General features: G+C 34.4%; 1 protein-coding gene across 5 annotated transcripts in view; it reads right to left on the reverse strand.

Annotated features, from left to right (window-relative positions):
- Positions 1 to 13,739, reverse strand: part of LOC128210205 (uncharacterized) — a 50,796-nt gene that overhangs the window by 9,389 nt on the left and 27,668 nt on the right. For 3 of the 5 annotated variants that reach the window (XM_052914394.1, XM_052914393.1, XM_052914395.1), the window contains exons 4-8: positions 13,560 to 13,606; positions 9,630 to 9,851; positions 6,724 to 6,942; positions 2,525 to 2,555; positions 986 to 1,120 (exon numbers count right to left, since the gene is read on the reverse strand). In XM_052914394.1, the coding sequence (XP_052770354.1) occupies positions 986 to 1,120; positions 2,525 to 2,555; positions 6,724 to 6,942; positions 9,630 to 9,851; positions 13,560 to 13,606 (654 nt within the window). Of the gene's footprint in view, positions 1 to 985; positions 1,121 to 2,524; positions 2,556 to 6,723; positions 6,943 to 9,629; positions 9,852 to 13,559; positions 13,621 to 13,739 lie in introns of those variants that run through there. The other 2 variants (XM_052914400.1, XM_052914399.1) reach the window with 2 other exon arrangements.

The following is a 13,739-nucleotide window of genomic DNA, read 5'->3' on the forward strand; positions in this document are numbered from 1 at the left end:
CCATGCTATTTATTGAACCAGAACTATTTAAACAGACTTGACTGGGGTCAGTGTAATTCAGTTTTTAACCAACTTTCAAAAGAATTGACCAAGCAGTTCTAACAGTGTAGTCGATGAACAAATTGTTAATGATATTGAATGACTTATGATGCACAAGGGACATCAGGCATTAGATGGTCAAAATAATTGACTTTGAGCATGCTGTGCTCAAATGAGCTACAAGAAAGTAACCTGTTAATCTGCACAGTGTCACCCACATGCACAATTTAATCATTTTTGCACTGCATTTGACTTGAAAATCAGTGTCAAGAAATTACCGGGTAAGCCTCTTCATAACTTGAAAATGTAGCAAATATTTGTAAATAAGTACAGTAAAACTACAATCATTTGAACAGTTGGTCGTTCGAGAACTGGCGATTGGTAATGGTTATTCACATAAAATATACAGATGATGGATAAAAACCTAAATAAGTCGAGGATTCAAGCACCATTGCCAGTCCCAAATTACCAAATCATGTGCAAGGCCATAATTTCACACCTTTTTCCAAAATGCTGTTCCAAAATAAAGAAACAATTGCCAGGTGTTAACTTTTTCGCAAGTTGTAAAAATTGCAATGACAGATAAAATTTAATTTGATAAGGACTGATAAAAAAATAATCACCGTTTACGCATGACGTCTTTTACTTGACAAGGGCATATGCCAATTAAACTTTGAGAAGTGAATGACAACTTCAACTTTGAACAAAAGACTGTAAGACATTTTATAACAGACAAAAATGGTAACTTGGGTCGTTCAAAACATGGGATCACTCGAGTTTTTATCTCGCATGTTTTAACTTTATTTGCAAATCCTCAAGGCAGTGCAGTCAGAATTATTCAAGATTTGTCATAGAGTAGGTACATTGTCACACCACTCAACAAATGAAAGATTACTGTTGAATATTAATAATTCTGTTTAGTTGACACTGAATATATTTATAATACCTCTTTTTATTTCATCCTTTTCCCAAAGATAAACCAACACCTGACTATCAACATTGTCAAGAGTACCATATTCACCGTGAACTCTTGCCCTCCCAAAGAAAAGAGTTCTTGAAATGTCTTTGGGTTTCTTTTTTTCTGAAATAAAAGAGTTTGTACAACATAAATTGATTATAATAATTTGTCATATTGATTAATTTCATTAACCAGCGTGGCTCATGTCATTGAAAATGATGCATCATTGGACAATATGAACAGACAAGAAAAGGGAACCAAATATTCACAAAAACATCACTTAGTATGTTCTTATAATTATGTCAGCATAACTGTTTCACTGGTATTTCAGTAAGCACCAAAAGTATTTTTAAATGGTACAGACCACTACACAACTCCAAGCTGGCATTAAACAAATAACAAGATCTGTTACAGTTAGTGACAAATGCCCCCCAAAGTGTCATCTAGTTTAATGGGTTCTGCAATTGCTAACATGCCTACATTCAAAAAGAGCCATCATAAACTATAAGCACATGTCAGTCCCTCTGATGGTTAGAATTGATTTGCATATTATGTACTGTGATTAACATGATATGTCCCTACCTCTTTCTGCATCACTCATCCACACATGACTTCCATGCATGACAAAACTACAGCCCAAACACAACCAACTATATATGTTATATGCATATATGCAGCATTCAATGATGATTTAACTTAGTTTGACTTTGGGTTTTCAAGCAGGGTTTTTTGGCTTGCATGCAACACATAACCGTCATGTATCAAACACATGTCCAAAGAAAATTAAAATCCCTCTGTCCATAAAAAAGTAACATCTCGGACACAACCAACTATACTGACAGTGTATACAGGTATGCATATATGCAGCATTACAAAACCAGTGTGTGACCTTGACATTTAGGTAGGGACTGGGCCTTGCAAGCGACAGATTGTACTGAACACATGTGCCAATAAATTTTTAGTCCCTCTGTGCGTGACAAAGTTACAGCCACTATAGGACCAACCATACTCTTTGTGCATATAAGCAGCATTCCATAATGATTTAACTTCAAAAGTGACCTTGAACATGAGACAGGGCTGTGTGTTGCATTCCAGAATGGTAAACCAGTAAGTGTGACCTTGACCTCTGAGGTTGGGACATGGGTCTTGCAAGCAGCATGTTGTCTTTATGTACCGAACACATATAGCCAAATCATTTAAAATCCCTCCTGCATGACAAAAGACTAAAATAGTGTCAAATCCATTGTGCACTATTGACCTCAAAATTCAACCTTGAACTTTGAGAGGAAGGCATGAAATTCAACACACATTCTGTAATATTTTGTTCAATTCCAATTGAAAGTAATTAAGTTATGGCTGAAACACAAATTATTGCAATTAAATTCATATTGTGCTACATTGACCTTTAAGATGAGAGCATAAGTCTTATGAGTGACAATAATTACGATGGTACTGTACAATATCTTGGAAGTTTGATTTACAAGTTCCCATAAATAGTTAAAAAATAGCAAAAGGTAATAAAGCTACCTTGAATGCTCTGCTGAACTTTCTTGAATTCCTGCAAAAGAAATTATAATTTTTATCACTTGTAAGAAAGAAATACAAGTTGGACACTATCCTATTGGGTCTTCAGAACTTCATTCTCTATGGTATTTTTATGAACAATGTCAATCTTTCAGAGTTCAGTAAATGTAATCATATCCGCTGTGTTGTCCATTAAGCAGGTTTTTCCCATTTCAGATACACCAAAATTAACATCCAATCAGATCAGCCAGTGTATACACCTTAAAGAGGGGAATAACTCTGGTGTTTCTATGGGCATTTTTTATTTATCTTTAGTTCAAACTGGGCTGGATTATGTTACAGCTGCACTCTCACAGATTGAACGTTTTGACAACTTTTTATGTTTTGTCTTGGAACAAGCCAATTCTTGCAAAAATTCATTGATACCAGTTATATAAGACTGCTGACAAAAAAAATAGATCACAGATTTTTTATATATAAGTTCAAAAATTGATGTTTTATGTTAACATTTATTTTGGAACAGAAATATGAAAATCTGCCATATGATCTTTTGTGAGCAATATTTTATCATTGGTTTGCAGATATTTACGCAAAAATTTGCTCTTTCTATGACAAAAAATAAAAAAGTTGTAAAAATGGTATATCTGTGAGAGTGCAGCTTTAATGCAATTTAAAATATCAAGATGATTGGATAATAAATACTAAATTGTCAACACATGGTTAAGATACTGCTATTTTTACCTGTATTGCAAGCAGAATGTGAAACTTTGTCAGAAGTGAAAGTTGACCATATTATAAAAGAAAATATGAAACTAGAGCTGTCACAGGAGTGACGAATACCCCCAAATGCCGCCTGGACACAGGAATGGCAAACCATTCCTTTGAAAAGAGGCTATAACTCCAAGGTTACTGCACACTGCATCTTCTTTTATCATGCATGTATTGTTTGTCCGGAAACCGTTTTTCTATTTTCGTAACAGTGCACAAAAACATTTACTCCACTGGCCCCATTTTCAATCACAAGCATTGTCTTCACAGAGGCTGCCTATACAGCAAGTTTCATCACAATATCTCATGCCCAATTAAAGTTATGAAGCAGAAACCATTTTTCTATTTTAGTAACAGTGACCTTGACCTTGGCCCCACCAGCCCCAATATCGAACTTGACCTGTATCTTCTGATGTTACACCTGTGTACCAAAAAATTTTCAAATCTGTCAAGCCTTTCATGAGTTATCGTCCGGAAACCGTTTTTCTATTTTGAGTAACAGTGACCTTGACCTTGGCCCCACCAGGCCCAATATCGAACTTGACCTGTATCTTCTGATGTTACACCTGTGTACCAAAAATTTTCAAATCTGTCAAGCCTTTCATGAGTTATCGTCCGGAAACCGTTTTTCTATTTTTAGTAACAGTGACCTTGACCCCACCAGCCCCAATATCGAACTTGATCTGTATCTTCTGATGTTACACCTGTGTACCAAAAATTGTTCAAATCCGTTTAGCCTTTCATGAGTTATCGTCCAGAAACCGTTTTTCTTTTTTAGTAACAGTGACCTTGACCCCACCAGCCCCAATATTGAATTTGACCTGTATCTTCTGATGTTACACCTGTGTACCAAAATTTTTCAAATCTGTCAAGCCTTTCATGAGTTATCGTCCGGAAACCGTTTTTCTATTTTAAGTAACAGTGACCTTGACCCCACCAGCCCCAATATCGAACTTGATCTGTATCTTCTGATGTTACACCTGTGTACCAAAAATTGTTCAAATCCGTTTAGCCTTTCATGAGTTATCGTCCAGAAACCGTTTTTCTTTTTTAGTAACAGTGACCTTGACCCCACCAGCCCCAATATCGAATTTGACCTGTATCTTCTGATGTTACACCTGTGTACCAAAAAATGTTCAAATCTGTCAAGCCTTTCATGAGTTATCGTCCGGAAACCGTTTTTCTATTTTTAGTAACAGTGACATTGACCTTGGCCCCACCAGCCCCAATATCGAACTTGACCTGTATCTTCTGATGTTACACCTGTGTACCAAATTTTTTTCAAATCTGTCAAGCCTTTCATGAGTTATCGTCCGGAAACCGTTTTTCTATTTTTAGTAACAGTGACCTTGACCTTGGCCCCACCAGCCCCAATATCGAACTTGACCTGTATCTTCTGATGTTACACCTGTGTACCAAAAATTTTCAAATCTGTCAAGCCTTTCATGAGTTATCGTCCGGAAACCGTTTTTCTATTTTTAGTAATGGTGACCTTGACCTTGGCCCCACCAGCCCCAATATTGAACTTGACCTGTATCTTCTGATGTTACACCTGTGTACCAAAAAAAAATTCAAATCTGTCAAGCCTTTCATGAGTTATCGTCCGGAAACCGTTTTTTCTATTTTTAGTAACAGTGACCTTGACCTTGGCCCACCAGCCCCAATATCGAACTTGACCTGTATCTTCTGATGTTACACCTGTGTACCCAAAAATTTCAAATCTGTCTACCCTTTCATGAGTTATCGTCCAGAAACCATGAAAACCGACAGACCGACCGACCGACAGACAGACAGACAGACAGACAGACCGACCGACCGACCGACCGACCGACCGACCGACAAGCTCACTCCTATATGCCCCCTCAATTTTCGTTTGTGGGGGTATAATAAATTGAAATTTCAGCACAACAGTATTTAAGCATTTTTAGTTATTTTTCTATTGAATCCAAAGATGACATGAAACCAAAACCATATTATTTCTTTTAAATGTTCAAAGGAGATCATCAGAAACATTTCATCAACATGAATGAATGAGTGTATCCTAAACTAGAATTTGAATACCATTTGACTAGCAGTCTTCACCAAAGTCATGTCTCTATAAAAGCTAGCTCAACAGCAAAGGCTGTTAGAAGAGCCATGCATGCCATATACTCCTCCCTCTGTTACCATTATGGGATAAGAAACCCTCTTCTCCTGAATGTACTGACCCTTAGTTTCTTGAAGGCAAATATTCTGATTTAGCTTCATGAAGATTGGAGCTGACGTGTTGCCTCTGTTAGTTTCCAATATTTCTCTAAGATTTGACCTTGAATGACCAAGTTTTGACACCATGTCCTAATTTCAAAGTCTATCAAGATTACATCAAGGGGAACACTGACCACAGTTTGAACAAAGTCTGACCAATCAATAACAATATTTGGTTCCAGACATAATTTATCAAAGATATGACCTAGTTACCTAGTTTCTAATACCAAGTTTCACACTAGTCAATTATTCCATCAAAGGAAACATTCTGATTAAGTTGCATAAAAATTTGGAACAGATATAAGGTCTCATTTACGTTCCCACAATTGTTTCTAAGATTTGACCTTGTGACAAGCGTGTTTGACCCCATGTGACCAACTTTTACACTTTATCAAGAGGATCAGTCTGACCAAGTTTGAACATAATCTAACTAATCCCTACAAAAACACGATTCCAGACAAATAATGGACAAATGGAGAACAGATGGTCGCCAAAATAATATCCCCACCCCTAAAACTTTGGTTTGGCGGGGTAAAAAGGTAAAATCAATTAAAATTAAATGAAAAAATATTTCAACATATTGTGTCAAAAATAACAAATGTTTGGGTGACAATTTGTAAGATTTAACACATTAATTGTCATTTGAGAATATCATTAAGCAGGGGCTTGTACAAAAGCCAAAAGTAGTTGGTCACACCCTATAAAAAGTTCAGTATTGAGTATGAAAGAGACGGTTTTTAAAAACCTTCCAAGACACCTGAGGAAGAACTTGACAGTGACCCACCGCAATAAGCCCAACCTTGAGCACTTTATGCTCAGGTTTGCTAAAATGTAAGTAAATTATCTGAATATCTTTTTTCATTGGCATGCATTTTTTTCATTTGAAATGACCAATAAAATATAAATGATAGGTAGGCATTTAATTGTATTTTCTTGGTCTCAAGAAAGGTCAAACAAGAATCTGCTTGATATTTTAAAGTTTTAACATAATGGGATGTGTCTGCCAAAATCCTGTTAACAACAACAACAACAACAACTTATTTAACTTATTTATAGAACCTTTTTTGAAAACATGAAAAAAGTAGAACACGTTTTTTCTCTGAAGGAATTATTTTTGCTGATGACACCACATAAACATAACTTTAATTGTTTTATTGAAATGATTAATCCAATTATCAAAGAAATCATACCACGCTTTGATCCTCCTGGAAGATAACAATTTGCATTTTCTTCAAATACAAAGGACGTCTTTCTCTTTGGAATTTCTCTGCAACTGAGAGCATAGACTGGGCTACTTCCTTGAGTTCATATTGTAGGGTTTTTCCAATTCCCAAAGCAGGAAATGCGATTGATACACATCTTTTATTCTCCGCTTCACAAAGACTGTTGAACACTAGTGTATTCAAGACCTAAGGAAAACATGATACAAGTTGTTTTACTAAATATAAAAAAACACATAAGCCATGACTAAGCACTAATCTGTTTATGAGGCCCAATTACACAACAAGCTGGCCATATGGCTTAACTGTCATCAATCGCCAAGAACGTCATCAGTAGCTAAGAAACAAGATTGTTGCCAAGGAGGATTGTTGTTAAAGTAAAGGTGGAAGTTTGCTAAAATAAAACGTTATGAAAATTAGTTGATTTGAAGAAGTTAGTAAAAGATCATTTGAAACATTTACATAGTAAACTTGTCTGCTCTGGGTACTTCAGTTTTGGAGAAAAACATTCTTAAACATTTTCATTATAGAAGTCAATGTCAAACAAGTGACCCTCAGGGCAGAGCCAACAGTAATCAAAACAGAATTCTTTGAACAAGTTTGGTAGAGAAACAAACTAACATCACTTGAAGGAATTTTGTAGAGGGTCACTAAATAAATATTTCAGTGAATATATTTTGAAATCGGTTTGCGGTTTCTGAAGAAAAATATTTCAAAGTTTTCAATATAGCAATATAGTGAAGACAAAAGCTTTCCTGACAAATGCCACTGAAAAGCTTCTTTGGCCAATAGTACTTGAGCCAATATAGACAGATAACCATAAGTACACAGCTACAGATAATTTTATACCATACTTAAAGTGTATTGTAAGCCCTTAAAGCTGCACTCCCATACATTGACAGTTTTTACATTTGTTTAATTTTTGTCTCAGGATTGAATGATTTTGGTATCAATGCATGCAACTTAGTCATGTAAGATTACTCACAATTGAACAGATCTCCATTGTTTAGAAAACTGCCGAAAAACTCATTTTTCTTAAAGTGTTAGTTAGGCTTTGAGCTATAATTTATCACTTGTCAACCATTAATATTAAAAACTGTGATCTGATCTTTATCAGCAGTCATTATATCACTGGTATCAATTACGCAAAGAATGAAATAAGGCTCATTCCAAGATGACAAACAATTTTTTTTGTCAAAACGGTAAATCTGTAAAAGTGCATTTTAAGTTATTTTGTAAAAGTGCAGTAAACAACTTGGTTTCATTTAATTAAGTATTTCATTTAACTAAGTGTAATGGTGATTATTAAACTCTACGTGCAAACATACATGTGTTTTTACATACACAGATGGATTGCTCTTAAACGCGGAATTTAATTAATTAAAACACCAGACAACGCTAACTTCCTGTAAACGGTAAAATCTTATAACAAGTGGTACATGTACCAATACATACAGGTGTTTGATTTTATATTGTAATTGGCACAATCTAAAGCTATTAATGCCTATTGCAACCCATATCTGTAGCTCTATACTTAAGTTTCAAAAAAAAATCATGACAACCCTCCCTTTCATCTCATGTAGTTTGGAAATATATGTATATTGTAATATAAATCCTAGTATGTATTCATTGTCAGATATAACTTATGTGCCAATTATGGTCAGAGTGTAACAGCAGTATTTTTTTTACAAGAAAAGTTGAAGGCTAAAGACTCACCTTAAGCTTTAATACTGACCTCCAAATCAATACTGGCCATCCATTGATAGTGGTTTTACTGCCTACTTAGTATGAGGTTCATAGGTCCAAGCGTTTTTCAGTTAATGACTTTAACCTATGACCCACTAACCCCAAAATCAAAAAGGGCCTTCCATTGATTGTGATTTTACTGACTACTTAGTATTAGGTTCATAGGTCTAAGCAGTTTTCAGTTATTGACTTTAACCTATGACCCACTAACCTCAAAATCATTAGGGGCCATCCATTAAATAGTGTTTTTACTGCCTAGTTAGTATGAGGTCCAAGAGTTTATCAGTTATTGACCTTAACCTTTGACCCACTAACCTCAAAATTTATAGCGGTCATTTGCTTGTCATGACCAACCAAGTGTGTGATACATTATGCAACAGCGTTCTTCAGTTATTGACCAAAAATGTTTTTTCAGTTAAAGGTTATTACAACCTTGACCTTTGATCATCTGACCTCAAAGTCAAAGTCTGAGTTCCTTGTTCCCAGCTTTCTCCTGTTATTAATCGGGAAAAGATTTTCCTGATTTAATCTTTTTCTGTTGTACTGTTGCATTGGGGGTCTAGTTGAGAGTTTCATGCCTTTGAACATTTTGCTTTTAAACAACATTGTGGTAAATAAATTGACTGAAAGGTTCTAACTCTTGTTGCCATTGTATTGTTGATTTAATAAGGTGAATGTTGGAGAGCATTAGTTTTCCTTTGTTGACGTCTACATATTAACTCCCAATATTTGGAACGGTAACAAGTCGCGGAGCTTTACTGTTCAATAACTAAATATCATGAATAACTAGCATGCATAATGAACATGGGGCATTGTTATTTATACAGGCATACTTTATTGAACAGAAATAAGGAGGCAGAGCCCTTCATTGATAAAGCATGCTAATTATTAAACTTGTCTCTGACAGTATTGAAGAAGGAATTATACAGCAAATTTATAAAGTTTGAAGATGATATTGTAAATGGTTTTAAAGATATACATAAAACACATAAAACTGTGGACATACAGACAGGATAATTAAAATAGCTCACCTGGAAAATAGTTGTAAGGCCCTTATGACAGACATGAGGCGGCTTAAAGCATTTGATAATTCCCAGGTTATTTTAAAGGCTAAAGTACAATAAACATACCTCCATGTAATTGGGGTCTGATTTAGGAGGCAATGCAATATGAAAAATCCATTTGCAGGACTTTCCTTTGGTTGCATATACTTCTTCTGTCTTTAATGCCCGTGGATGTTCATTAGAGATGGTCGATTGCAAATCCTCACCTTCTCTCATTAGAATCAATGAAGAAATCTTTCCTTCCTTCATTTTCAGATTAACATTAGCACTGTTGACAAGAACCTCAGCCTAAAATTAATCAAAGTAGGCCGTGAATATTTAAATCATACCAATTTCCAATTATATAACTTTCTGCTTCCCAGTTACTACATAAAGTGCATAACATCTAAATGTTTGATGGTTCATAATAAATTATTATCAGAAACTATAAAATAAAAGTTAAGCCTGAAACTTAAGCACTTAGTCATTCCAACAGTGATATATCCTCACAGAATAGTGCCTTGATACAGGATGTTAGTTATTGTTTCAGACAAGTAAGTCATAATTGATAATAATTAATGAGCAAGCTACAGAAAAAGTTTCTTTGCAGATTATGCATCCAGTCAACATGCTGAGAACTTCTCCCATGTACAAATATATGTACCAAAAAAAAGCTATCATATATCATTAATGTTAAAGATCACTACATTATGATAATGTACCAAGTATCAGATGAATCCCTCCTCAACTGTGGATGTACATGTAGCTTACTCCACAATCTCCCATTTCATCATACAAAACTATTCATGGATTTATATGGTTTATTTGCAAAAGTTTTGGTGCACAAGAAATATTTATCCTCACTAGAATATGTGCTGTTATATAAAGGCTAGATGGACACTATTGCTCTAAATAATTCATCTGAGAAAGTTTTATAAGGCCTTCTTTTTTTAATTCTATGTTTTACAAACACCGCCGCTCAAAAAAACTTATTTTTGAAATAAAAATAAAATTGTGATTTCGTTTTCGTTTTGTTTTTGCCGATTAAACTTTATGGCGGCAAATCATTAAAAGCAGACGACCTCGCAATAGCTGTAAAAATGTTGGTGTAAACATCTCAGAAAATGCGGATTTGCAGACTGGTGCTCAAAACCCGGTATCCGGTACCTGTTATCCACTGGCATCCTGTATCACTTTCCGATACCGGATTATGTTGATACCAGGGTTATTATCAGATTATAAATACAAGTATCCGTGATCCATTATTAATTGCTTATTGACAACCAATGCATACTTTAAATAAAACGGTATCAACATAATCCGGTATAATAAACTGTGATAACGGCTTTTCTCGATATCGATACTTGGTACCGGGTTTTAGCTCACCCGGATAATCCTTTGCGGTAGGGTGACATCTGGTTCATTTCCGGGTTATAACGAGGTATAATAACAGCAATAAATACGGACTAAATATCATTCCAGGTTTGTTATAATTCATTTATTTTTATTAGATTTGTCATTGTAATGAGTTTATATTACATTATTGTGATATAATTTGAATGTCATGAGCTATAAATTGCTTGACTGTTTACCTGGACAGTTAGTTCTGGTGAGTTGGGTTGATGGTTCAGAAAAGACTGTGGTTACTATTCTTATTGGAGTATCATTAACAACAAATAATTCTCATCTATTCTAAAACATTTGTTTTGAAAATTAACACAAATAATACATTAGTCTGTTTTACTATCTGACAGTCATAATCTATAATAAGGAATCTGTATGTACATTACCAGGTACAGTATAACTATGTTATAGTCTTATGAATTAACATATATAAATCATCATCAATGATATTTATACTGCTCTGTGTGTTTTATTACTATGAAATAAAAATTTTACTTAGTAAGAGTAATTATGTCATGCTGTCACATGTGTAATCTTCTGAATGATTTGTTACTAGTTAGTTTTGTTTAAATATTATGATGGCCACCGGTCTAGTCACATACACCCAGGCCTGGAACTAAATCGGGGTCCAGATTGTCTTAAAACCCATCCATAAATTTACAGATATGATTCAAATATGCTGATGTTATCTACTGAGATCATTACTTTCAATGAAGAACATCACTACAATTGGTTGGGCTGCTAGATTGGTAAGCAACGTGATGTAAGCTAGTGCCTGTTAAAACACTATTGTTGGTTGGGCATCTATTGCTATATTGGATGGACCATACATGTTGGTTGAACAATCATAAATGGTTGGACCGGAAGATTTGGTTAGACCACCAGTGTTGTTTGGACCGCTTGTTGGACAGAATGTGTGATGGACAACTAGTATTATTTGAATCACTGTTGGATAGACAGCTATTGTTTTATTAGCTATAATCAGTTGATTTACAAGTTCCTGGTTCGCTAGTTCCTGGCAGATAAATATTTGCTGTATAGAAGGAAAAAAACAGATAAAAAGCTCTTTTGCTAACTGTACAATGACATGGTTGGTGAATTGGTATCGGACAATTTGCAGCCAAGACAACACAATGGAGTGATGGCCGATTCCTTAAAGTTTACTTTAAATGGCAAATAAATTTAACGAAAGTAATTGATTTTTTTATGTCACTTGTCTATTATAACATGCATTTAAAAAGTATAAAGAGTGATTTATGAAAATATGAAGTGAACTTGTCAGATAAAACAAAAACAAATGTGCACACACTTACATATTGACTTGACATTAAAATAGAAAATCATAAAGGATACATCATAGCCAGAAATGTAATTTAATTTTATTTTTATTTTCTCCTCCTCTGACACTTTACCGTCTCTGGCCGTCAAACATATAATTAAAAAAAAGGCCTAACTTGTTATTTGTTGGATATTTTTTTATGTTTTGCTATTATCATAATTTCGCTTATTTTTTGCTGTATACATGTATGTAAGTCTATTTAAAACTGTTTGCCCACTACCAGCTATGAGTCTTTGTTTTGTTCCCATAATTTGGTTACCTTGTGGCCACAACTAAATAACATCATACTGTTAATGTTAATGACTTGTACTGACAAGTGCTTTCAGTGCTTTGATTTTATTTCATGAGTTTTGTTAAGACTTCTCCCCTTTATTGTTGCATAAACAGTACTCAAAGGGAAAAGGTAATAAGTGAAGGCCACAATATATACTAAGTTGCTTTGTTTTTTTAACAAAGCTATGAAATTATTTGAAATTATTTGAAACTGAGCCAGTTCTAGGATTTTTTTTCGTGATGTCAGGCACAATGTACAAAAGACAAAAATTACTCACAAAAGTTCACATCTGGTGAACTAATTTTTTTTAGAAAAGTTGCTTTATAATAGGCCACATCAAATTGATATTTCGTTCCGCGGATTTACCGCTCCTATTTTTTTGAAAATGTAAAAAAAATATTATTTTTTTGTGCACCCGCACCTCCATTTTGATCGCCAAGCAGATTTTTTTCAGGTAATAATTTATTAAAAGGCTAAAAATAATCAAGTATAATTTTTCTACGCTAGTTTTCGTGTTTTTGTAAAGGGAAGTTACCGATGCGTAGTATTTTTATACTGTATATCGATCGGTTCAATTAGTCATTCTAAAATGCCGTCCAGGCTTTTTTTTAAATGATGGTTAGCCTGGACTACCATCATTAAAATAAAAAGCCTGGACGGCATTTTAGAATGACTAGGGTTCAATAAATTTAATCAAAATGTCCATTAGAGGTTCAGTTCAAGATGGCATTAAAATGGGTTTAAGGGCAATTATTTTGAACAATCTTTCTTATTTATATTGAATATAAGGAAAAATATATATTTCGCTCTTCGCTCACTTCGGTTTTTTATGAAAACTGACAAAAATTTTTTATTTTTTTTCGCTTGCTCGCTCCAATTATTTTTGGCAAAAATCCGAGGAACTAAACATTAATTTGGTGTGGCCTTAAGATAGATGTTTGTTCATATACAGAAAATGAAGATCTTAAATACTGATTCAAATAAATTAAATAAATATTACCGCAACATGAGCAAACGAGCCACTATTGATGACAATCTCCATCTTTTCTGAAACATAATATCTTTTTTTAGGAGTAAGAACACTGCCACGCGGTGCAATAAACACTAGAAGCAATGGAAAATACAACAACTAACCCTACCAAATGAAGCTTCGTGGTATCAATCACAAAATCCAAATTAT

Source organism: Mya arenaria, chromosome 12, assembly GCF_026914265.1.
Source record: "Mya arenaria isolate MELC-2E11 chromosome 12, ASM2691426v1".
NCBI lineage: Eukaryota > Metazoa > Mollusca > Bivalvia > Myida > Myidae > Mya > Mya arenaria.